Source organism: Crocodylus porosus, unplaced genomic scaffold (genome assembly GCF_001723895.1).
Source record: "Crocodylus porosus isolate Cpor-Errol unplaced genomic scaffold, CroPor_comp1, whole genome shotgun sequence".
Taxonomy (NCBI): domain Eukaryota; kingdom Metazoa; phylum Chordata; order Crocodylia; family Crocodylidae; genus Crocodylus; species Crocodylus porosus.
Genome location: NW_017728917.1, coordinates 30,084,346 through 30,110,316, shown reverse-complemented (window position 1 = coordinate 30,110,316; position 25,971 = coordinate 30,084,346). Strand labels below are relative to the sequence as shown.

The window sequence follows — 25,971 nt, the reverse complement described above, 5'->3', positions numbered from 1 at the left end:
ATTACACACCTTAGTGTCATTAAAATAATACAAATTAATATTTTTCATACATGCAGCAGGACATAGCTGTTTTCAAGCATGCCATGAATCTATATTTTGGCTTTGTTTGTATTTAATTCTGTGGTGGTTTTTAATTTAACAATTTGTCCTCCTCACAAGCATCATTTTCCTGATCAGAAATGTCAACAGTGTAGAAACAGTTTTCTGCTATTGCCTGGTAAAGAGTTATATACTTGGAAGCTTTCCTTGTCTGTGGGATCACAAATCTTTCCGTGAATTCATTTTTGTCCATTTGTTGCTTTCCCTGTGCAGCCAATACGCAGTTAATAAATGCCAGTGCATAGGTATAACAATTGTGGTTATGTTCATCATACCTATAAAAAAGATACTGGGTTATTTAAATGATAATTGCATGTGTAAGGCAGGTAATCATTTCTTAGATGAGAGGAAGAAGCACATATCCTTCAAAAGTTGTAAAATTCCCTTCATGCTGGTACTTAAGTGTGTGATGCCTGAAATAATTAGGTTCTCTAACTATGCTGAGATGTTGCATACTGTGGGTATCAAGATACAGGTACCAAAATCCCAAACCACACAATGACAAACTCTGATTTAAAAAATAATTAACTTAGTAAACCAATATTTTCTTAATTTGATATGTGTCAAGGGTATCCTGTTCAGCCAATGGTATCTCCTACAGCTGTGATGAAAAATGTCACCAACATATCTTGAATGCAGTGCTAATTCAGCTGCTGAACTAAGAATCATTTTTTTACCTGTGAAACTTCAGGTGGTAAATTCTACATGTGGCCAACCAGCAGAAATGCTCTTAAGCAAATAATAATATGGAGGTGGGGCACTATGCGGGGGGGGGGTGTAAAATACAGCCCAAGTGGAAGCGAACTGTAGCCACCTGTTCTTTCATCTTGTAAGGTTTTCCACATTCTCCTATATGTTTCACAATTATGTATTTTAATAACTTACTCTTACACATACAGCACCACCTGGCGTTTCCTATCCTGCCCCAGACTTCCGCCATTTTGTCTTGATATATCACTGCACAGACCTTTATAACCACCTCCCACCATCTTACTTGTACAGGAATCTACTCATCCTAACCTTGTGGCTGCTCTCCTTCCCTATGTATAGCTGACAGCTCCATGTTGTATGCTGTACTACCTATATCTTAACAAAGAGCTCTGTAAATGTGCAGGAGTTCCATGTAAATGCTGGGGACTTACAAAATACTTTTGCAATGTCCAGTCTTCAGCAGACCAGTAACATGGAATACCGAGTCTTGTTCAAAGTCTTCCACTTCAAAGCTCTTCTCCTTTTATGCTCATTATGTTTACAGTGACCTATGACTTTTGATTTGCTAAGCATGCTATTGCCAGAGTGTACTTCATTTATCACACCAACTGTTTTTCTAAAGTGATTGTAAGCATATGCCAGAGTAACTGTCATCACTGCATTGCAAAACAACTGGAAGATCGTCTACAGTTTCTCACTGGAGACTTGCACCAATGCTAAAATGTTTGAATTGTCAGGGTTCATGTGCTTAGTGCCAGTTCAGCAAAGTGTGCGCTTAAATGCTTTGGTAAATCAGGACTATTATAGAGCTAACAAGAACTAATAAAAAAGATTTCCTTATTGCTTGAGCATAATTTTATAGACTTTAGTCTGCCATTACTCTATTTATTACACAGATGACCCTGTAACTATCTCCTCATTATCTAATATGTTGTCAAATTACCTTTGCTGAGTATTAAGTATGGCTCAGTATTCAAGTGTACAGGTGAAAAGACAGAGCTGCCAATAATTTAAGGTGCCACTGGAAGGTCTCACTGATTCAACTCAGCTGCTACCAACTGTAGCTCCACTTATTTTTTTAAGTTAGCAGGATGCATTTACTTAATCCATTGCATCTAATTTTACACATTCTTCCAATAGCTATGAAGATATAATTCAGTGCTCCTATGCACAAAACTTAACTTAGATTAAACATCAATAGAGATTTAGAGTAGGTATGTTGTAGCCTCCTCTACATTCTCAGGCAACAAAATAACTATATGGACTTTACTAAAACACTACACAAGAGATTCTCTACCAAGTGTTTTATGGTCTTTAGACACAGAGCTGAGAAATCATGGCTTATTTAAAAAATAGGCTTAGAGCCAGTGGGTTGATTCTTAAATCACAGTTACTCATTGGAAGACATTTTTCACTTTTCCCTTGCTGCCCTCCTAACAATGAGGCCAGCAGCAATGATTCCTGGGATCTTAGCTGTACTTCTAAACTGAAAATCAGATACAGATTTCATTTCAGGTCTTAGAAAAGGATGCCTGAAATCAGATTTTTTTTGTTGAAGTCCAAGATCCTTTATGACCGATAACATACTGTAGCCCTTAAACGGGGCCTGTTTATGAAAGAGAACTAAGCTCTCAGGTTATAAAACATAGTGGCTACAGAATGAAATGCTGTCTTTGGAATCAGGAAGATAAATCACAAATATTATCTATCTTAAACAAAACCAGCTGCTTATAGTTACTGGAGCAGTCAGCACAGAATTTGACAGAGCAGCAAAATACACATCACAGCTCTGATTCAAACAATGACAAGGTAGAACAACCATCAGAGCTATTTTCACAATTCACCCAGATGTTACAGAGGTTTTACACACCAATCTTAACAGCTTGAATTTGGCCAGGAACAATAACATTTTCATCAGCAGATGAATATATCTGCTTCAACTCGAGGTCAAGCCTTTGATTGTACACTTCTGAAAACTGGGAGGCAAAAGAAAGAACTAGAACAGACTTGGCCTGATCTCTGATGAGGATCAGAATGCAGAATTAAAACTGGTTCACTATATGCCTGATTTTTTTTTTTTTTAATCCACAGAATCCAGCTAAATGATCCTAAAAATTGTAACTAAACCTGTATAGCTGAAAAGCTCCAACTGCTACTCTTAGTTTGAGTATGTATTCACAGTAGGTGCAAACATGTTTTGGGCAAGCTGATCACTTGCTTTCATGAACAGGGTATCTTGGAATTAAATATTCTTGAAGTATACAGAGAAAGCTATGAAGTAGTTTTCTGGGGGAAAATGTAAATACCTAACCCTCTTCCCTCCATTATTCTGTTTGACATCAAATTATTTTCAAGAAGTAAGTGTGGAAACTTAACAAGTGCCAACGTTATTAAAAATCAGTGGAAATTGTGCTCCTCAGGCAGGCACTTTGAGAATTCCATCATAAATCAAGTCCTTTTGGCTTCAATCAAAATATGGGGAAAACTATGCATGTTGAAATACATGGCTGCATCAGCCAGAAACACAGTGATTCAAGTTGGGCTTAAAACTAACTCCCATTCACTTCAGGAGTCCTCATGATTGGGTCCAAGCAGGCTATTTCATAAATTCACTTTATCCAATGCATGTGTAAAGCACTGGTCTTCTCAGTGAGTTTATTAATAAACTTGGTGATGTGGTGGTGTATATTCGAGCCTGGCCACATCTCTTGTTATGTCTGCATCTGACATCCGCCTCAATGGAAGCTAAAAGGAGAAATGACCCCACAATGATGGCCATGCCAGATTTGCTCAAAATGTTTTGGCAGAAAAAAAAGTATGGCATTACAAGCCAGCTGGAACTAGATGCAAGTCAGATTGAGCATTTTTTCCAATCCTCACCATTGACATGGAATAAGTCATCAAGATGTATGCTGCATACTCTTAGATTTCAGCATGATCAGGAATTTAGCTTGTAGAGCCAGGAGTACCCATGAGAAGTGAATCCCACCAGCTGTAGATTTGACTAGAGTTGTGAAGAATCGGGGCTTCCACAGTTAGCCACAGGTACTTCCAGAGCCCTGACTCAGGAGGATCTTACTGCTTCTGTACAAAATTCTTCTGTTGTTGGAGCAACTGGCTCTGATGTAAGGGCTCTGTGTTCCAGCAGGCATATCTATTCCTTTGGCCACTCCCTCAAAACATATCACTGTTTAACAAAGCTGTAGATTTTCAAGCTGCTAATTGTTTGAAAGGACCTTACAAACTGTTGCTATGTGATCCAAGTATATGAAACCAGCAGTGAGCCACAAACTTAGTACAATTCAATCCTGAATTAACTCTTTCACCTGTTAAAGTTATCTGCTGAACTTACATACCTGTGAGGAAGCCAGGCCTCTCCAGCAGAGAATTCTTCTAGGTACTTATCCCACCGTTGAAGCAGCCCATACATGCCTGGCTGTACTAGTGGGATACTAATGCATTGTTCCCACCCAAATTCAACTCTGTGAATGCCCGTTTCATTGTAATTGTATACAAGTCCTGGAAATACAAACAGCAACATGTTATTAGCAAGAGCTGGAGAATTAGAAGTAAAGTTACAGTTCTGCTAACAGAATGAAGCAGCTGCTTTCCATAATGGTACTTACTCCTCATTGCAATAGAGCAGTTACCAAAGCGTGTAAAACTGTCCTCTCACTCCCTCCCCCACCAAAAACATCATATTCTGTCCCACAACTAATCTGGACTATGAAAGTTCTTAGATGTTGTAATTTGAGTCTCAGTTGATTAAAGGGACAACAAGCAAAATTTATTTATTTATTTTTAAATAAGCTCTCAGAACATGCTGAGTAGTTTTTAATTTCAAAATAAACAATCCAGTGTTGTACCTGCAACACAAGTGCTGCCCCATTCTGTTAGTGCAAAATAATTCAGTGAAAGTGGGTTGGAAAGTGAAACTAATAATCTACTTTCATTGTCTAGACTGAGAAAAATGCAAAAGATGAACAACACATTAAATTCAATTTTTAAAATTCTATCAGATATAATCAAAAAGGTTGTTATAATCTGATAATGTCCTGTTAAGGAAAATGTATTTAAAGTGGCAGTAAAAATAACTGTAAAGCAAACATTTTCTAGTATGTCTTTCAAAGGCTGCCTACCTTGTTAGCATTTTGTCCTGAGAATAGACAAATAGGGCTGGGTTTGGTTTCCAACATGAGTTCCATTTTATTGGAATCTTAAAAGTTTAGGATTATAATGATAGGTGGTTTTGGTTTGGGGCTCTCTCTGGTCAGTGCTGAGATGTTCAGACAGAATCCCATGTTGAAACTGTCAACCTCAATTTCCTTTGACATTAGCAGAGCCCAGATTTCACTGTAGATCTCTGGTAGTAGAGCCAACAGGTTTGGAGAGGATGTTTTTCAACAGCAAATCTCAGACACCATGGAGCTATCCAATTAGTTAATGGAACTGGCTGGCTCCTAAATGAGCACTATTCAATCCTAACCCCTAAAGCACTGGTTCGTATCTTTTTTTGTACCAAGACGCATTTGTAAACATCAATGGCCAGTCCCAACCCAGTGCTCCTCACTCCCGACCTGCTGTCCTATCCCATGTGTGGGGCAGAGGGACCCAAGCAGCCCCTTGCAAGCTAGATCTCTGCCAGCCTGCAAGGGAAAAGCCATGGTTCCTCATGTTTTTCTCCTTTAAAGGAGAATCCATTTAAGTATGTGGATCCATTTTTAGAGTTTGTTCATGACCCTTTCATATATTCTTGTGACCCACTTTTGGGTCATGACCCATGTTGAGAAATGCCCTCAAGGAAGATCAAGAAGGTAGAGAGGAGTGAAAACAAACTTGTATATATAGTTTAAATCCCAGAAATGTACTGGAGATACACAAAGATGTTGCATATTTAAGGAGAGATTAATTACAAAACTCTTGTTACCATTAGTACTGGTTATTCCAACATGAAGATCAGATTTCCCATCATACTCTCTGAAAGAAAAATGGTATAAAGTTTTTATGACTGAAAAGACCTTCATGCAGGGGCTGCTTAGTCACGTTAAAAAATACTCTGAAAGGTCTCCTTCCCGAATTGCTGGTACTTTTGACTCCAGCTGAGACTAGAACGTGAGGGAGCATGGATGCAGACATCATTACACACATCGGATGAAATTTTTAATTTTCAGAAATGGCTGTTTAGATTTTGTACAAGTGTCATTTTCTTTTCACCCCAAACACCCCCCTGCTGGACCAGAACAACAGCACAGCAGGGCACAAGCAACAGGAGGGGGAGACCACAGGGGGCTGGGAAGGACAGGCCACGCTGTATGGGAGCTCCAAGGATGAAAAATTAATGCCCGGATTTCCCCTCTCTTACCACAAACCCACAGGACAAGAACTTAAATGAAAACTCAGCTTTTAACAGCAGTCCATGCGCGCATACAGTATATGCTCGCACTTCTCGTCCACTAAGGAGACAAACGGGCCAGGTACATAGGTCGCTACACACCCCGCACCCATTCTGTCAGATCGGGCTGCGCCCAAGCGACATTTCGCACCAACTGTTTTACAGAAGACAAAGTGCAGCAAGACCCGAACTGGGGACCAGGCGGGACACGCGCGCCTGAGAAAGGCCCGGGGCCGGAGCCGGCGAGGAAGGCCGAGCGGCGGAGCGCGGCCGTACCCCAGGAAGGTGCCGGCCGTGGGCCGCAGCAGGAAGGCGCAGCGCCGCGTGTGCCCGTTGACGAAGGGGCTGGGAACGCTGACTGGGGCCTGCTCCAGCCCGCGGTATAGGAGGTGGCGACCGCAGGCGGGGCAGTGCGCGGGCACGTGCGGGCCGAAGACGAGCTTCCCGCAGTGGCGGAACCGGACGACACCGCCCGCCGGCTCCCAGGGCTGCATCGCGCCGGCGGTCAGCTGGGACCCGGCTCGCAGAGGGGGCGGGTGACGTCATGCAGACTGGCAGCCCGCCCGGCCAATAGCTGCGGGAGCGCGCGGTGACGGGTGCTGGTGTTCGGGCGCCACCGCTCCGTCGCAGGCCGGGCGGGAGCAGGCGCCTGCAGTTTGAGTCCGCCGGGTCGCACGTCCCGCCCCCACCAAGAGCGGCGCTCTGCCCCCAACCGCCTTGTCTCGATGGCTCCCACCCGCTCTCCCTGGCCCCGCCCCCCGCGCGGGGCGGCTCCGGTCCGGCGGGGAACAGAATCCCCCCGCGCCCATTCCCACCACGGCACCGTTCCGCGCGGCTCTGCCCCTCCCCCCGCGCGCGGCGGAACTGAGGGCTCAGGCGCGAGCGGGTCGGAGAACGGGAGCGAGGCCGGCCATGAGTACCAAGCAGGTGACCTGTAGGTGAGGCCGCGCTGCGGGGGCCGGGGCCGGGGACTGTGAGAGGGGCTCCTGCGGCCTCGGCCGGCGTGTGACGGCGCCCGTTTCCCGCCCGCAGGTACTACGTGCATGGCGTGTGTCGCCAGGGCAGCCGCTGCCTGTTCTCCCACGACCTGTCCGCGAGCCGCGCAGCCGCCGTCTGCCGCTTCTACCAGAAGGGACAGTGCGCCTACGGCGCGCGCTGCAGGTGAGAGCCCGCGGGGTCCCTCCACGGCCCGGCCCAGCCCGGCCCGGCCGAGGTGGGCGGGAGCAGTCAGGCCGGGCCGGGCCGGGCCGAGCCGAGCTGTGCTCCGCGCTGCAGGGATTTCCGGCCTTCCGGGCCTTGCCGCCTGCCCCCTTGCCGCGCCGGGGGGTGGGGGTTAAGCCTCCCTCAGAGGCGCTGGTGTTAGCTGCAGCCCAGGCTGTGGATTTTGGCAGGGCTGTGCCAGTACTCCTGCTGGGACCAAAGCTGGAGGTTCCTGGCCTTGAGCAGAGGGACAAGACCCACTAGCCAGAGTGATACCATATTTGGGGTGAGGAAGGAATTTTACCCTGTGGTCAGATTGGCCAGAGCTCTGGGGGCTTTTGCCTTCCTCTGCAGCAGGGGCTCAGCCTCTACCCAGGGCCTCTTGAGCATATATTCACAGTATTTTGTGAATTCCTGCTGCTGCTGTGGTTCCCCTACTTTGCCTACAGCAAATCAGGTGTTTGGTGTGTTGTGTCAGGATTGAGGGTACTTTTACATAGAGTTTAGATTATGGTTTGTATGGGATGGTTTGGATAGGAATGATCCTGCCTCAAGTGGGGGTTGAACTAGGTGCCTCTGGAGGTCCCTTCAAGCCCTGCTTTTCTATGATTCAGTGACTTGCCATCTTAACTAATATTGCCAGAAGCAAAGAGGAACTGGAGCAAATGGTACACAGGTACATCACTGGAGGAATGCAGCCCCCATCTCATCTGAGCAGGTGCTATGAGAGGGGACCTCGTACAGGATGTTGGCAGGATTTTCGGTTCCCCCACCTTGGGAGGAACAGTTTTCCTGACTGCTGTCTAGACTAGTTTGGGGGACTGTTCTACACCTGCACGTAAAGCTTCATTGGCAGAATGTATGGGCAGGGGGGATATGAGAGTGATCCAGTCTGGACTGTCTATGTGGAGTCCAGTAGTTTCCCGAACAATCCTAATTATGCTTTCAACCAGAGCTTAGTCCTTGTAGCACAAACTTTTACTTTGCTTTCTCTTTTTAGATATGATCATACCAGGCTTCCTGCTTCTAGTGGTACAGTGGGCGCTGCACCACCCAGCCTCTCTTTACCAGTGCTCCACAGCCCAAACCCTCCATCAGAGCATAGCACACCTGTAATCAAGAGCAAAACACGTGAACCTGGCAAGCGTGAAAAGAAAACATTAGTGCTGAGGGACAGAAGTGAGTTGAAATAGTTACCGTGCTTATTGATGCTGGTAGTTTTATTGCTTCCCTTCTTCTCCTTGTCTCTTTCGTTTATAGATGCCTAAGCAGAGGCAGTTACCTTTTGTAACATAATTCTGCAAATGCTTACATTTGTTAATTTTCTAGGGGAAAACTTTCCTTCTGCTCCATGCATTCCCCAAATGATTCTTCTGTGTCTCCATGTGGTCCTTTCCTGCCATCTTCCAAGAGCAAGGCATGAGTGGGGATTTGGGGTGGTGCCAGGGGATTAGCACTTGGAGGACTGACCCAGTATACTTGGGCACAAGTATTGGGGGAGTCCTGCATTGCCTAATGCTGCAGAACGGGGGTCAAGCTCCCGCTCTCAGCAGTCCTCTGTTCCTACATGCATACCCAGCTTGGTCTCCCCAGGTCCACTATAAATAAACCCTTCCCTTCTCCATATTGCTTTCACTATCCTTTGTGAGGCTGCAGTGCTGGGTTATCTTCCTTCTTCTTCTCTCAGCCCTGCACAGTTGCCCTACCCTGTCAGTGCCCCAGGCCACTTACTGCTCAGCCTGTCTTGGCGGGGTCTCTGGGCTGAACCTTGATGGATGCTGAAGAAGTTGGGTGGCAGCTTCGGAACAGTGTGTGTGACCAGAACATAATCTGTCTGTCTCCTTTTCCTTTCAGCAATAAAATTCCAATAAAATTCCTTTTGGGAGTTCATGGTGAAAGTGTGACATAATGGCTGCTGACAGACATGGAAAAAAACCCAGAAAACCATCACTTGACCAGAAGAGGAAGTGTGTTAGTTCAACTCAGCTCCCCAGTGTTTGTATAGACTGCACACTTCAGTGGGGCTTTTTGACACTTTTATCTAATTAACGGCTGATTTAATCAGCTGTTAGAAAAAAGTACCAAAAAGCCCTGCTAAGGTGCATGATCTACAGACATTGGGCAAGCTGGGTCAAATTAATGCAGTGTTTCTTCTGGGCATGTGCTGCAGCGAGCTGAAAGTAAAGAGCTGGGGGGGTTTTTCCAGGTCTTAAGCAGCCAATCTGTATGTACTGCATTTGAAATATTATGCAAAATCAGAAGTTTCTAATAATACCAGGTCTTTTATTTACAAAATATTATTCAGAGGGGAAATTTCCAAAAAGGGTCAGGGAAATCTGTTTTGGAGCAATTCTTTATGGGCACACAAATGCAGTAGGCCCCTGAATTGCCAAGAAAAGCAGTTGTGGAGAACACATTTATTCATTAATTTAGTTAAGAATCAGGAGGATTTTAGCCTTGCTTCAAGTGCAAATCTGAAAGCAGTTCGAAATGTGTATGTACCTGGTATTTTCAGGCTTTGCAGTATATAATTTTGATTGTAAAATGCTGCTGAGTTTAGGCATAGAAGGAGCTATATATGTGGATTCAGCTGGTGAGAGGACCATGGTTAAACGGAACCCTTTAATTCATCAGGTAGCCTTTATATTTAAGAGAGATTCCTTTGTGGCTTTTATGCCTTCATGATCATTCAATATATTGTGCTTTTTTCTTTTAAGATTTACGTGGTTTGAATGAAGAAAAGACGAGACTCGGTGCAGCAAGTGACCTGGCTTGTTGCAGTGACAAAACTGATGATCTGGAAATGAAGCCCCATTCATATCTAGAAGCTATTTGCACTGGGCTGGAAGATCCAATGCCTGGAAGTTCCACTGCTGATGGACAGCAGCTGTGTCCCTATGCAGCTGCTGGGGCATGCCAGTTTGGTGACCAGTGCCCTTACCTCCATGGAGAGGTGTGTGAGATCTGTGGATTGCAAGTGCTTCATCCCTTCGATCAGGAGCAAAGGAAGGCTCATGAGACGGTAAAGATTAACAGTATTTTAAGATGACTCTTAAATACCATAAAATTCTTGTTCTAAAAGCCACAACCATTCATGTATTTACAAGGAAACCATGGGGCATTTGAACTCAGATTTCAAATTTGCTAAGGCAGTGCTTGAGTTATAGCTGTTATAGTCTTGCCACCTGTTCAGCTTTGCCTGTATTGTGTGGCTTCTGTCATATAAGTATAACTTTTCTGCACACTTTTTCCATGGCTTTAACTACTAAATACAGTGTGAATTTTGAAAATGTAATTGAACAAGAACCACAAAACGTAAGTTAAATTGTTTGTAGTCTTATTAAGAGAGCCAAACTGGTGACTTCCTGTTTATACCATTAAATATATTTTGTTTTTACTGCATTTCAGCAGGGGGGGTTTCATTGCCATCATACTGGAAACCCTGAACATTGAAATCCCAACTGCAGCATGTACTAGCATAAATTTCTATTGCTCTTTTAATTTAATTCTTTGTAAAAGTTGGACTGTCCTTCCTGTTTGATGCTTACAGTCACCTTTGGAAACTCCTAAACTATTTCTCCCAGGCTGTGCTCGCCCAAGACAAGCGGGTGTTGCCCACAGCCACTGAAATGCTGCTGGATGGGTAACTTCCCATCATTACCAGTCTCGGTATTTAATCTAAGGAACGTTGGTCCATTTTGTAGCTGCTTTTTTGAGCTATCCAGTCTCAATCCAACTAAAACTGTAGGCTGTGTTCAGTTTACTTCTGTGTAGACCTCTGTAACTGCTACTGTTTAATTATGGTGGCACATAAGGTTCTCATCCCCTTGGGTATATGTATTTACATCAGTGTTAAAGATGAGGACTGAGGTGTGGAATAGAGATGAAGGCAAGTAAGTGGTGGGTACTGTGGGGGTGCACAGGGGAAGAGGATTGAGGAGGAGGACACCTAGGACCGGCGAAGGTTGGAGGGAGAAGGGGTAAGAGTGTAAGCAGTGAAATACAGGCCTTTTGGACCTGGAATCAAACTTGAGGTTCTTGGGTCTCGTAATTGCTCTGCCGATCTCAAATATTGTCAAATGTGTTAGCAGCATCTTTTCCCCCCTCTGCTGCTGGTCCATAATGGCCATCTTCTGTCAGGTTTTGGATGAACATATACTTGCAGCAGCTTCAAAAGGCAAGCAAGTGTTAATCTGCAACTGTTATGTATCCATGAGCCTTTAGTGATAAGTGGATGAATTCAGGTCAAAGCTGGAGTGGGTTTGCTACATTTATATTGCTCCAGGTTTAATACAGGGGTAACTGCTACAGGGTGCATCCGCACGAGACACTTACTGCAGATCTGACCAATGAGCTCCACAATAAAGCATACATGTGTTTGGCAGTACTATCCTAGGGCAGAGTTAATTAGTTTACTCCAGCTTAATAGCACCACAAGTACTGTCTTACAGCGGAGTTATTTACTTCACCACAACGCACGTGTAGATGCTGATCGGGGTTGGCTGGGTCATAAGAGTGCTGCAGCCTGGGGCTGCCTGCTGGCTAGCCCTACACCATAGCACCCTTGTGGCCCAGCCAGCCCTTAGCTGCACTGGAGCAGCCCCAGGTTGGCAGGCTGCCCCCCACCCCAGGCTCTGTGCCAGCCAGGGCTGCTCCATCCTGTTTCAACATGCTGTCATTTTTGGGTGCACATGTAAATGTTGTGCAAAAGAGCAATAAATTCTGGTGTGAATTGTACCGGAGTTTCTGTCAAATTAATTTCATGTGTAGATGAGCTCACAGTGTAACAGCAGCTGCATCTCTGAAGTAGCTAGTCTTCCTTCCCTTTTTAAGTTGGTGTCAGTGTACACGCTACCATCAGTTAACTTGGGTGGCAGAGGCTTGTGTGTTGCTCTGAAGGTTCTGTTCTGCTGATGAATCATGGGTGTCATTTTGGTAAGTGTTACAGAATTTAGGTTTTTCAGTGTTTGACTTTTAAAAAACCCCCCAAAAAAAACTGAATCCCAAAACCACATTAAAATCCAAGGTAAAATCCTATGTTCTCTTGAGTGCTAGAATAGTTAACGAAAGTTGTTTTCTGGCTGTTACATAGAAGTGTATGGACTAAGCCCTTTACAGAAATAGATGTACGTGTACTCATTTCTTTCTCCTCACAAGCCTGTTTCTAGTTTATAAGATACCAGCCCTGTACAAATGTGAAGTGATTTTTTTTTTTTTCCTGTCCTGTTTTTGACAGATGTGCATGGCAGCTTTTGAACATGAGATGGAGAAGGCTTTTGCCTTCCAGGCAAGTCAGGATAAGGTATGCAGCATTTGCATGGAAGTGATATATGAGAAACCATCAGCCTCTGAACGGAGGTTTGGAATCCTTTCCAACTGCAGTCATACATACTGTCTGTCCTGCATCCGACAGTGGAGGTGTGCCAAACAGTTTGAGAATCCAATCATAAAGTAAGTGAAGTTCTAACTGGTCACTCTGTTCGCTTCTGCAAGTGACATGGTCCCTTCAGTAATCCTTTGAGAGAATAAATTTTATGATCCTACATTTAAAGGTAGCCTTATTTAGATTTGATTCAAGAAAATTCATATCCCAAGGGCCAGGGAGTTGCAGAACCTCAGATTCAGATGTCATTAGAGAAAATATGATTGGGCTGAATTGGCTTTCTTCAATGGAAACTTTAAATATTTTATTTGCATTTGAAATGTGTACTATTTTGGTCTGAAGTAGCTGTTTATGGCTAGGAAATGAGCTGTGTCAGTTGTTAATGTGGCACATACTTCTGTTTCAATTCATTTAAGATCCTGTCCAGAGTGTCGAGTTATATCGGAGTTTGTAATTCCCAGTGTATACTGGGTAGAAGACCAGAATAAGAAAAATGAGCTCATTGAAGCATTTAAGCAAGGAATGGGGTAAGTTTGCAAAATTATAAATTTTACGTATTTCTTAGATTAAAATGCTGCTATAAACCAGGATCTTTGATAGTCTCTCAACTATCTTTCTTGTATACTATACAAATAAAACTGGAAAAATATAAACCAATATTCATAGGTAATGAGAGCTGAGAGAACTTACATCTGACTCCAGTCCTCTCTGGGATAGTACCTACAATTTCAGTGGTAATTAGATAGACCCAGTGAAAAAAAATCTTCTTCAAGACTCCAATATAGAAATTCTTCTAGCTTCCATTGGATCATTAATTCTTCAACTTTCAAAATGGGCTGTTGAGGCTATTTAGACTCAGTGGCTAAAACTGCACCCAACTGCCCTTTCCTATTGAATTGTTACAGCTGTCTGGAATATTGCAGTCTTATATCACTGGGCATGCAGGACGTTGCATTGCTGATCTGAACTTCAGGTTTCTCCTTTCTATTCTCTCTTCTGTAAAATGGAACAAAATGTTACAGGGTGGTTATAATTAGTTATAGTGTCATCTTTTGAAAATGTAATGGTTTTTACATATATTGTGATCTTGAACAATAAGACATGACTGGTGATGAAAACTGCTGAGGTGCGTGATGAACAGGGATCTGGGTTTTCCATTTCCCATGAGAAAATGAAGTAAACGTCAGATTTTTGTCTTTTACCAGAGGCAAATGTGGATTTCTCATTTTACCAGAGAAAACCATGGATATTTCTGTTTTGCAATGAGCTCCCTGGAGGCTGGCAGAGTTCCAGGCTGCAGGGAGCTGGGAGGGAGCGGGAGGAAGGCGGAAAGACAGGGGTGCCATGTGCATAGGCATGCATGTGGCCCCAAGCAGCCTGCAGAGCAGCTCTGGCAGGTAAGTGGGGGGGGGCCAAGGGCCCTGTAGGGAGAAGGCTGGGCAGGGCTGGGGCTGCTGCCCAGGTAGGTGGGGCTTGGGGCCCAGAACTGCAATGCGCGACTGTAGGTCCCCAGCAGGGAGCAGGATGGGGCTGCAGGTGGATCATCCAGGGGAGGGGGACGGCTGGTTCCCTGGTGCTGTGCACACTCCTGGGGGGCAGGGGAGATCCACGTTCCCCAGATCTGTACCTGTGGCAGGCACAGCCTGCAGGCTTGAGCTCCTGTCCTGCTTCCCTCCCCCGGGGCCTCTGGAGCTGACGGACACGACTCAGCACAGCTGGGGACAGCGGGGCCATGCAGAGATTCCTCGCTGGTGTGAGCTCCATGTGCCCCCCCTGCTGCCCTCGTGACACGTCTTCAGTGCCTGCAGCTGCTTTGAGGAGTGCAGGGGGAAAGCGAGGACAGGGGGCTGCGGATCCGGTTCCATACCCCTGGCAGCTGGGAGTCCCTTCTGGCAGGGCTGGGGGGAGCAGGGGCTGTGGATGGGGGGCAAGGAGCATCAGCAAGGCTGTGGGGGCTGTGGGTAGGGAGTGAGGTACAGCAGCAGGACCAGAGGGGAGCTGTGGGAGGGCTTTTAATTTTAATTCCAGTTTTGGAGGCTTTTAGAAGAGAATTTGTGATTTCTTTATCTAGGAAAACCAGGATTCCTGGTGATGAAGGATAAATACTGTTACAGCAGTCTTCCAAAGCCCTCTTTGCCTGGGATGTGTTAATTTCCATACCCCCCTCAACTCCCAGTGGGAGAGTTGAAACATTGATATTTTCATCATTGTCCTTGTAAAGGGCAAGTGTAGGGGGAGAGGGAGTCATTTGGTGGTGGGCGTGGAGTTTTTTTGTGTGTGAGCTGGCAAGTTTTCCTGACCATTCTGGAAAGCTGTGCTGTTACTGCTTGAAATGCTTGTATTTCCTGAACTGGGTGAGCCCCATTAAGGAATGGATATGTTTACTTGGCACCATCAGCAAACCTATGACATCACTCAGCATTTTAGAAAGCACCTGGTCTCCGCAGCCATGTTATGTAGCAGAAAGGATAACTAAAAATAGATACTGCTCCATTGCTGTTAAGAGCTGAGTCATCCATTTGTGTTCTTCATATTTTGTTTCTTTTTCAGAGAAAAAGCATTCAAATGGTTACAATTAAACATTTTAGAACTAAAATACTCTTGCTACTTTAATATAACTCTTATACCCTCTCTTTGTGTCCTCACTGCCCTGCAGCTGTAAACCCTTTTGAGTTTAAGCTGACTTTGTGTTCCACACTGAAGCCATACAATTTTAAAATAGCCACAGTCTAAACAAAAGGCTGAGGTTATTATGAAGACAATTGGGGAGGCTTAATTAGGATGGTGCAGCCAGGGGGCTCTCTTGGCATTCCACATTTAGAAATACCTTGCAGAGAAGAATTAGAAAACAAAAAGAGGTTTCTATTAAGCACTCAGCTCAAATTAATGTGTGGTGCTGTATATAGAACTTGTGCCAAAAAGTTTTCTATAACCAGAACTACCAGCAGCTTGTTGAACTTGCTGATGTGGCACTTCATAGAATGAAAGAACTGCTTCATGAAGTGTTCATTAAAGAACCAGAGTTTAAGAGAACCCAGTGTAAGCATGCTTGGACTACCTGTGCCAATTCTATGGGCTTCCTTTTTTCAAATGTATTTTTAAGGTGTCAGAATAAAAGGAAATCAAAAACTGGAGCTTCAGAATCCCCAAAATCTGATACTTACAAATGCCATCAAACTAAGATCAGAAAATGTAAGAGAATTCCTTAACAGAAAGTATTTGGATTTTATCCTCTTAGAAACTATTTTCTACTAAAAATATTTAGTTAAAGACTTGCAGTAAGCTTGGTGTAGTAATAAAGGTTCATTTTAGATATGGATGAAAGCACCATCACTGCAACTCTGCCAACTTGATCTTGAATATCAAGTTTGATATTCAACTTTGATATATTATATACAGTACTTGGGTATATGAAGTAATTGAAGCCTTAATTTAGGAAGCGTTTTACATCCAGTGTTTGGTTTTAAAGCATATGATTTTTGTCATTCTTTTATTGAGTTCTAGATGGTAGCTTCTGTGTTTGCTTCAGCAAAATGCCTCAATTTGAATTCTGACTTGCATTTTCAAAGCACTGATCACTTTAGCACTGGAATGTCAAACATACCAGTTGCCCATGGTATACAAACAACAGGTTGGCCACTACTACTATAAATGGTTACATTAAACAGTTTGGAGTGAGAAATCTATGTCACGGAAATCACGTTAGTAGACTTCCTAGAGATGACCAATAAGTTTTTGAATTTGACTCATGGCCTTTTTTACAGGGAAGTAATTATTTTTTTCCAGAAAATACATTCAGTAAGCAAAAGTAGAAAAGCTTTTTAGAACTTGAATCAGCAGAGCTGACAGAAATATTTCTTTTGACAAATATATGTGTAGTTTCACAGAACTGTCCAGAAAGGACAGACTGGAATCCCTCTGTCTGTGGTGGAGCTGAGGGGGTGAGAATGGGCCTCCAGACAGGCAGAGTTAAGGCTGGGGCTGATTCTTCATGAAGTGTGATTATTTTGCTGATTTGTTTCAAGGTGAGGGATGTCCTGTTGCTAGCCCTAGCAAAGGGGTGGGCAAAATACGGCCTGCGGCAGGTCTTTGTTTGGCCCAGGGCGGGTCCCTTGGTTCTGTCTGGCCTGGGCACCATCCAGCCATGTTGCATCCTGCTGCCCCGTGGGCACACAGCAGGTGCTGGGGCGGCTCTGCAGCTGGACTGCCTTTCTAGGCAGCCCAAATGGCAGTGTCTCCTTCTGGCTGTCACTGGTGGCCCCAAACCCCACAGTACCAGTAGGGACCCAAACTGGACAGCTCTGATCCTGCATGCCCTGCGCCTGCTCCAGACTCACTTGTCCAGGCTGAGCAGCGGTGGCACAGGACAGAAGCTGTTACTCAGTGGGGGGGGGGGGGGGCCCCTCCCCCCCACTGCTGCTGGCCATTCCTTCTGCAGTTGCCAGGAGCCTGTACCCAGACTACTCTGCACTGCCACTGCTGTCCCACTGGGCAGCTCAGAGGTGGCAGTGACAGTGGCATAGATGCAGAGCAGTTCAGTGCAGCATGGACTTCAAGCAGCTGCAGCAGGAATGTCAAGCATCAGCGAGGGAGAGGGGCCACTTTGCCTCCGTGCTGAGCAACAGCATCTTTCCCACACCGCTGCTGCTCAGCCTGCACAGGTGAGTCTGGAGCAGGAGCAGGGCCAGAGCTGTGCACTATGGGTTCCTGCTGGTACCATGGGACTGAGGCCAGTGGTGTCAGCGGCTGGAAGGAGCCGCTGCCACCTGGGCTGCCTAGGAAGGCAGTCCAGCTGCAGAGCTGCCCAGCCCTGCTGTGTGGGTGGGCAGCACACAGCAGCCACAGGGCGGGCCAGATTGGGACTGTGCTTGGGTTGTGACTGATCCACTCCAGTAGTGGTGGGGGTGGGGAAAGCTGGGGGTTGCACACTCTTGGTGGTGGCAAGGGTGTGTCACAAGGCACATGGGCTCCAGGCTGTTGCGGGGAGGGGTCAGGTGCTGACCTGCACAGGGGGATGCACGTGCAGGGAGCTCCCATGCACACCCCACTGTACCTGCAGACCCCATAACCACACCCTTCCCCATGTATAATCATACACCCCACAAATACTGCACCCACCCACGCCCCTCCCCACATACCCCCCCCCCACACACCCCTTCGCACTTCTGGGGGGAGCCCCACTCACTGCTATGCCTGCACATCCTGCCACACACATGCGCCCACACCGTGCACCCACCTACCCGCACATCTCCACAACTCCACAGCCTCCCCCACAAACTCCAGACCCACCCATACCCCCTCCCCCTCCACACACACCCTTCCCCACAATATACAAGAATAAGATTTCTTTTGAGCTATTATATGATCACCTCTATAGACACCACACAAATTGGGATAAAATATTTTAATAAAATTAAAATATGCTATTGTCAATGTTTGATTTTTAGTATATAATTTGGTTTTTTTTCTAGTTCCAAGTTGGCAAACCTTCCCAAAAGGAGTACTTCTGGGGGCAAGGGGAGGGACTTCCAGTGGCAAAGGTTAGGGGGTAGGACTTCCAGCCCCAAATTGGCAACCAGGGGGCGGGGTAGCTGTCAAGGGGCAGGGCTACTCTTGCAGCCCTTAACAGCTTACCAAAAGAAATTAAGCGACCCTTCATCTAAAATAATTGTCCCTGCCCTCGCACTTAATCTTTTTGGCTATTTTTAGCCTACAGCATAGTATTAACATCACAGTTAGGTATACATTTAGTAACTTGTGGCATCTGTCCTTTTCATTAGATGGCTTTGCTTGGAGATCAGCATTAAGTTAGGGGAAAAGGCTGTAGTGTGATGTTTCCAAACTTACAGACCTCCCAACTTGGGAAAATATCTTTTTCCATCTGTGCCTTGAATGTTCTGACCTTGCAGTTTTGTGTACTCCTAGGAGCATAAAAAAGACTATTCACAAATGGCATGCACCTTGCATTTAAGCAGGAAAGCATGATGTCCTAGAGCAGTGTGGAATGGTAGTTTTTGTTGTCTGGCATTTTGTCAGTGTCGTTGTTGCTGTTGTCCTTGTCAAGTGTTATTGATTTGTTGTGAGTGCTGAAGTCTCAGGAACTGCAGTGTTGACAAAGTCAGTCAGGAGATCCCAACACCAGTCTTGCTTTAAAGAACAACCACACCAGAGACATGGTTTGGTGGCAGAGATTCAGCCAAGTTTATTGCCTACAAGCACAGCCTGTTACCTAGATTGCAGGTAACCTTGTTGGGTAGGCTGCTGATAAGAGGCAGAAACAACTTTTTATTTGCTTGTACCTTAAAACGTGAGAGCAAACATTTATCCCAGAGTGTCTCTGGCTACCTGCAACAGCACAACATAGATTCTCACCTATTCCGGCTGGAGAGATTTGCAAGGTGGGAGAAGGGTGCCACACGGATTGGCAGCAGGTCTTCTTGAATTTGCTGAGTTCTCCAAATTTCTCTCCAGCCTATAGCCAATATTTATAGATGACTGGTTTTAATGTTCTAATAAATGAGTTCTGATTTGGTTTTATTTAAATTTCTCTTCACTGAACTGGACTGAACCAGATCTCTTATGGACTTCAATATCTTTGCGGGACAGGGAGGGTTTCTTATCTCCTTTCCTTTTCCATTGTTGAATGGTATTTCTGTTTCTTCTTTACCTTACTTTATGGTCTTCTCTAACAGGCTGCTTTCTACAAATTATCTGAGCATTTTAACAAAAAGATATCTATTATAGCAAAATGACATCTAATACATTAGGTTACATCAATCACTACTAGTACTTTAAGATAAAGCTATGATATAGCGTATATGGATTATTTAATATATAATTTTAAGGCCTTGTGCTTTGTTTAATTGTTTGATGGTTTTCTTTTACTTTCTTACCCAGGTATTTGTCACATCTTCAAAGGTTCACACTGTGGTTACTCAGAAACAGGTTCTGGACCTTCTGTTTAGCACAGCCCTTCTGCAACTTGGCCTAGGCCCCTTGAAAATGACCAAGGCTCACAACAAGCCCTGACGTGTTTTGGCCTAACAAGTACATTTGTGCTTATGACAAAGCAGTTGGCACAACACCATGCAGGTTCCCCTAGGCTGCTACAAAGTTCCCATGTTTTCTAGCCCTCCTTTTATACAATGGTCAAAACAAATTATGTATTGCATTCCATTTATATCTTAAATGTCTCAAACTGTCCTGTACCATGGGTTTGTTTCACATCTTGACCTGGGTGTTCCTGTTCTAGTCTGGTCTTACGCAGGCAGGGGACTATCCTACAACTTGTACGGTCATCTCTCCCTCCCATCTTCTGGCAGGCGTGCTTGTCTGGCCCACATGCTAAGTTTTGCTTGTGTAAGGAGCTCATGCATCAATCAGGTTTGCTGGTAAGGACTGCTCTGGCCAATGCTTTAGCAAGCCTTTGTGTTAGCAGTATATGGATTGATCATTGCTCCAGGAAGGCCTACAGCTTCCATTCCAGCAGCATAGAAAGCAGCAATTTCATAACTGGAGAGTTATTTTAGAGCCAAATCTTCAGTTACTTTGTTGGATAGCTGGAAAAATCTCTACTTCAAGTCTAAGTGCAGGAAAAGGAGGAGAGCTATGTTTAAATCCACTGTAAGACTCACAAGGCCAGTAGTTTTACTTTTGTCTGAGCTGACTGTGATCCATATTTGTCAGAAGTCACTAATCTAGTCCTATAACAAACACGTGATCAAATACTAAAGTTTCTTGTTGAGGTTTTGGTGATGATCAATTTAAATTTTGTATTTGTTTCAAAGAATGCCACATTCTCATTGTTTACATTACTTCCCTGCATTTATGTCAAGCATATGCTTATCAGTCTGTTCTATTAATATTACAGGAGCTTGAACATACAGCTGCTGATAGTTACAGCTAGCTCCATGTTTCTGCCTTACTCTGTATATTCAATCTGGTTTTCTGCAGGCTTAATCATTTCTTATTCCTGTGGAATACTGAAATGTAACAGTTAGGGCTGTCAATTAATCACCATTAACATGTGTAATTAATGCATTAATTGGTTCTTGAGTTAATTTTTTTTGTGTTAATTGTGCATGTGGTTTTGGAGCCCATGTCTGGGCTCCACTCTTCCACTGTCACCACCAGCTCTGAGGTACTCAGCAGGGCAGTAGTGGCAGTGCAGAAGAGTTGCAGGGCAGCCCAGGTGTGGGCTCCGGACTCCTGCAGCAGGAAGGCTGGGTGGGAGTGGGGGGGGGCAAGAAGGATGTATGTGCACACACATAGCTGTGTACCAATATATCAGGACGCTGCATGGAGCCCCACAGCATGTAGAGCAGTGCCCAGCAGGTAAGTCTATGGAGGGAAAGGGGCAGGGGGCAAATTGAGGCCCCTGTGGTGAAGGAGGGAGTAGGGCAGGGCAGGGGCTGGAGTGAATGGGACCTTGGGGCTGGGGCAGGTCATGGGATGGAGCCACAGGTGGCTTGTCCAGGGGCATAGAGGTGGGGACTGCTCCTTGGTGCTGTGCACACTCCTGATAGAGGCATGGGGTCATGTGTCCCCTGGATTTGTGCATGGGACAGAGGCAGGCTGTCCACTGTGGGCTGGGGCTCTGCATCCTGTTGCCTTTGCCCTGGGACCCATGCAACACCATGACATGCCTCCCACTATGGGGCAGGCAGGGGACACACAGCCAGTGCACAGCTCTCAGGGAAGAGGCAGCAGGGTACAGAGCCCCAGTGTTCAGCAGGTAGCCCACCTCTGCTTCATGCACAAATTCAAGGGCACATGCCTCCGCCAGGGGTCTGCACAGCAGTGGGGAGCCGTACCCCCACCCACGCCCCTAAACGAACCTCCTGTGGCTCTGTCCCGCAACAGGCCCCAGACCTGGAGCCAGTTCATCCCAGACCCTGCCCCACACCCTCCTTCACCATGAGGGCCTCCATCTGTCCCACCCCACCACAAACTTACCTGCTGGAGGCTGCTCTACATGCCACCAGGCTGCATTGCTGTAGGGTTACAATACTTCCAGTTTCAAAAGGGACACCTGTGGCAGGAGGTAATATGATTGTGGGGTGGGGAGGGGCAGTGATATTCCTGTGCCCCTCACTCCCAAGCCACAGGCCCTCACTGACGTACAATACTCCACATCCTCCCAGGGTGTGTGGGGGGCCCCCCCTGCCTGGGCTTCAACCCCCCACACACCCCCATATTCCCCCACACCTTCACAAATTACACACACACATGCACACACCAACCATACAAAGTACCTGCATAATTTTGAGTTTTTAGCTGTGTGATTAAAATCACAATAAATTACAACTAACTTTTTTAAATCATGCAACTAATCGCGATCAAGTTTTTTAATCACTTGACAGTCCTAGTGACAATATGAGAATGTTGTTTGGGGAAGTATAAGCAGAGGAATAAGCCAGTTTGGCAATAGCCCTCCTGACCTCTGGTTCTGTGTAAGCGCAGATGTTTGAAAAAACAAATGCTTCCAGGCATGCATTTCTGCCCCACAAATAGCTGGATAAAGTAAAACTTGCGTTTACCTTTCATATATGTTCCTTTGTACAGGTCTGTGCTGAAAAGTGTCTTTTTTTTACTGTCGTAGGGTCAATTCCTGTTGAAATGGTTGGAGTCAAAGTGCTTAAGGGGCATATAGTTCTGGAGGGATCCCTTATTGTTCCATTAATGAAAATTTATTTTTGGACTGGATTATGGCAGGTTTTTGTTTTAGTCTCTGTGTTCCTGTCATCTGAGTTCTCATCTTCTCTTAGCTTTGGAGATGATTGCTTCCATCCAGGTAGAAGGATCTCAGATAAAGGAGTAACAGGAGTGAAGGCATCTTCTAATTTATATGGGGAAGTGCTCATCCACAGAATGCTTCTGTAATCCAGATAGGAATTTATTGATTGCTACTTCAGCCCTGGACTAAAGTCTGTACCAGAAGGGGTTAGCTGAAAACATCACTCTGCCAGGTTCTGCCTGGTTTCATTCAGCTAAAATCAAAACACAGGTGAAAGTTACTCCTGTGTGATACAGCAGTGACCTCTGAGTTAAGCGGTGTGCATGCATCTACTACGTACATCCTAAGGGCTTGTGATTACACTAATGTGAAAAGTCAGAGGTTAGATTGGGAGGATTTTCCACTTGAAAATGTTTCCTCTGGGGACAATTCTCCCCTTCTTGACCATGCTCCTAAGGAGAGTGGATCCACTCTCCCACTTCATTCTATCTTCTGTTGGAGGTCTGGATCTTCAAAGAAAACACTATGCTGGTTTATTTTCAGTTTGTTTGAGAACTGTTTGTCCTTGACACTTGTGAAGACAAGCACTCTGATTGATAGTTTATGTTCCTGAACATAGTTCTCATTAGGAAAGGTTGTTGCTTCTCGCCATTTCCAAGCCATAGAACAAAACTACAGGTTTTTAGAATACCTAGTTATGTCCTTTTAGCTTACAGTGTGGTCAGGCTAAAAGAAAACTTCCTCCCTATCTATCCAGTGTGGGATGAGTTCCCAAAGCAGGAAGCATTTAATCATAAGGTGAGTGGGACCCATGGTTGGTTAGTACTCTTATTACCTAGGTTCCACACAACTTCTGCTCTTGGTGTTAGCATGCATCTCACCTGAGGCTCACCCAGTCATTCTTGCAATTAGAAGTCAAATGCCACATCTTTCCACAAAAGGAAGAAAAAATAATGAAAAGTTTGTCCTCAGTTGGGTCCTCTTGTTTTAATTTTAAGTGAAAGATTAAATAGTGCTTTGAATTCCTTCCTCCCCAAGGTGCTCACTAGGCCTGTGCAAGTCAGCAGCGATCTGATCTGGCTTCCGATCCGGCCTAGCCATCCCTGCTCATCGTAGTCCAGGTCTCCGAGCCAGGTGATTCCCACCCGGACCATCCCCTGGCGAGCCTCGGGCAACACTGCTGCCAGGACCGCTAATTGCAGGTTGTAGAATAGTGGCTTGGCCAGTAGGTCGCTGTCCTCAGCCCCGAAGTGGCTCTGAAGTGCTTCAGAAGCCCTGAACTGCTTTGGAAAGCCTAACAAAGGCAGCACTTTGATCCAGAAATGCTGTTTTGGATGCTGAAGCGTCCAAAGCTTCCCCGGATCTGAAGCCTCGCGCAGCCGTAGCGCTCACAGCTAGCAGCTTATGAATAGACAGCAAAGTAACATTTTGGGGAAGGCAGGCTTAACCCTTCCTGTGAAAGTTATGTTAGAGAGCACAGCAGAACTAAGTTACTGCCTCAGTTCAGTTCTGTACCTGTGTGTGTGCTGTCAGGAGTGCAGCTGAAGTTAGTAAAATCTAAGCAACAGAAGAGGTGGTGACAGATGGAGAGCTGTTGCTTCTAGACAAGGTAGTGGCTGCATTCTCTGGCAACCACCAACTAATGTGTGTTCTTGCTTGACTGAGATGAGTCAGTCTGGTGCAGGGTTTTTCTCCAAGAGTAAAAGAAAAAATTGGGTGGGTAGCACAAGAGTGGGTGTGTGTGTGCATGTGCACAAGGACAGTAGGAGTTTTTTCTAATTTTTATTGACAGTATTTTCTTGTCTCTTAGGAAAAAAGCCTGCAAATACTTTGAACAAGGGAAAGGAACCTGCCCATTTGGAGGGAAATGCCTTTATCTTCATGCCTACCCAGATGGGACAAGAGCTGAACCTGAAAAACCACGGAAACAGCTCAGCTCTGAGGGAACTGTGCGGGTAAAGGGACTCTTCCTTCGCTTCAGAGTCAGGCACTGTTTCTCTGCTTGGAGGCATGTTTAAAACAGACCAAGATTAAAAACTGAGCAGAAAACAAGAGTCCTTGACATCTCAGTCACGTTTTAACTTTGCCATGTGGTAACAGTGCAGTTGTGTGGGATGCAGCTCTCTCAGTTAAGAGTCCACAACATGCAGCTAAGTGAGTTCACACAAATAGTTGTGGGACCAGGGCTTTGATTAGTGCTGTGAAGTGACTTCAGCTCTCTAACATCTTGTACCAAAGCTGTTGTGCAGCTGACATTTAAGACCAGCCTTTGGATGATACTCAGCAGGATGAGATGGCCAGAGATTAGGCAAGTACATTGGCTCATAGTTTTGATTTTTCTAATAGGTTTACAGTTCATCTTAACTGGAGCCAGTTAGCCCAAAGAATATCTGCTAACACTAAAACCTTCAGTGGTGGGGGCAGGAGACATGCTCTTAGCTCTCCCAGGGGGAATTGTTCCTTTAACACTTAAGAATGGTCCTATTTGTGTCCTAGAAGCAGGACAGCTGTAGTCTGTTACTCAAGTCACATGGATAACAGTGCCACTGTTTTGCTGTAGTCACACATTCCCTTCCAGAGTTGCTCTGTACTAGAGTAAAACAGCCCAGTCATCTGTAGTAAGAAAATACCTTTTAGGTTCATACTTTCGCCTGGGGAAAAGCTGTTACCGCAGTGTTGAAGCTGCAAGAACGTCATGCTTCTCCAGCAGTCAGCAAGGTGTTCACTTGTGCTCTTTTCTCTTACAGTTCTTCAACTCTGTTCGGCTCTGGGATTTCATTGAAGATAGAGAAAGTCGGACTATACCCAGTGCTGCTGATGATGTGGCAGAGCTTGGGGAGCTTTTCATGCACCTCTCAGGGGCAGATGAAGAGTCTGCTACTTCTCAATGAGAAGACCTGAAGATGTTTTTTCTGTACCCATCTAGCTATTTATTTAGCAGTTTTACTTTTTACTGTAAACAGAATGTGTGGCTTGCTGAGGTTCTAGCACAGTTTTAGTATAAGTCTTTGTACTACAACAAAAATACTAAAGGCTATTAAAGGTAATTAAGTGAGATGCATGGAAAAAAAAACTTAGTGATCCATAAGTCCTGTAGGGGGAGGAGGTAACTTTGTAAGCACATCTTGCTTTTCTTTTCCATTTCAGAAGCCTGATTTAGGGTGGTCTCATCCAGCCCTCTAGGCTTTCTAGGTACCTGGAAATTTGGTGGTGGGGGAAAGCTTTGGCAGTTTTAACTGCCTCTTCCTGATGCCAAACCTCTGGATCTGCAGGAACCCTGCATGCCATATCTGGGCATGCATGGCTTCATCTGTGGATCAAAGCTGCACTACTTATCTGTCCCACAGAAACAGACAGTGACAAACTCTTAGGAAGGCTAGCTCTTCATTTAGAGAGGGACTGCCTGGTGGATGTGTTGGAGCCACTGTTGTTGCAGGGGTGGTGTTGGTT

The 25,971-nt window shown here is 45.2% G+C and overlaps 2 protein-coding genes across 4 annotated transcripts; one reads left to right on the top strand and one right to left on the bottom strand.

The window, feature by feature from the left end:
* Nucleotides 1–40: 40 nt before the first annotated feature.
* On the bottom strand, nucleotides 41–6,769 carry MKRN2OS (MKRN2 opposite strand). The gene is made up of 4 exons (XM_019536984.1): nucleotides 6,479–6,769; nucleotides 5,738–5,787; nucleotides 4,167–4,329; nucleotides 41–374 (listed from the first exon to the last, which is right to left on the bottom strand). Exons 1-4 carry the CDS (start codon nucleotides 6,694–6,696, stop codon nucleotides 131–133), a joined length of 675 nt encoding a protein of 224 aa, XP_019392529.1. The 5' UTR covers nucleotides 6,697–6,769; the 3' UTR covers nucleotides 41–130.
* Nucleotides 6,770–6,984: 215 nt separating this feature from the next.
* MKRN2 (makorin ring finger protein 2) lies at nucleotides 6,985–25,576 on the top strand. Of its 3 annotated transcripts, XM_019536981.1 has the most exons (8): nucleotides 6,985–7,140; nucleotides 7,235–7,363; nucleotides 8,403–8,581; nucleotides 10,120–10,424; nucleotides 12,639–12,853; nucleotides 13,202–13,312; nucleotides 24,332–24,476; nucleotides 25,269–25,576. In XM_019536981.1, exons 1-8 carry the CDS (start codon nucleotides 7,115–7,117, stop codon nucleotides 25,410–25,412), a joined length of 1,254 nt encoding a protein of 417 aa, XP_019392526.1. In that variant the 5' UTR covers nucleotides 6,985–7,114; the 3' UTR covers nucleotides 25,413–25,576. The 3 variants fall into 3 exon arrangements, with proteins under 3 accessions (XP_019392526.1, XP_019392527.1, XP_019392528.1); XM_019536982.1 differs by lacking the exon at nucleotides 7,235–7,363 and having other exon boundaries at nucleotides 6,991–7,140; XM_019536983.1 differs by lacking the exons at nucleotides 6,985–7,140; nucleotides 7,235–7,363 and adding an exon at nucleotides 7,987–8,078.
* Nucleotides 25,577–25,971: the final 395 nt, after the last annotated feature.

Excerpts from the sequence above, each read along its gene's own strand:
- MKRN2OS (XM_019536984.1), bottom strand. The coding sequence starts at position 6,696 with ATGCAGCCCTGGGAGCCGGCGGGCGGTGTCGTCCGGTTCCGCCACTGC. Across the intron at positions 5,788-6,478 it reads ACGGCCGGCACCTTCCTGGG|AGAGTATGATGGGAAATCTG; the intron begins GTACGGCCGCGC and ends TTTTTCTTTCAG. Across the intron at positions 4,330-5,737 it reads TGGAATAACCAGTACTAATG|GACTTGTATACAATTACAAT; the intron begins GTAACAAGAGTT and ends TTGTATTTCCAG.
- MKRN2 (XM_019536981.1), top strand. The coding sequence starts at position 7,115 with ATGAGTACCAAGCAGGTGACCTGTAG. Across the intron at positions 13,313-24,331 it reads GCATTTAAGCAAGGAATGGG|GAAAAAAGCCTGCAAATACT; the intron begins GTAAGTTTGCAA and ends CTTGTCTCTTAG. Across the intron at positions 24,477-25,268 it reads GCTCTGAGGGAACTGTGCGG|TTCTTCAACTCTGTTCGGCT; the intron begins GTAAAGGGACTC and ends TTTCTCTTACAG.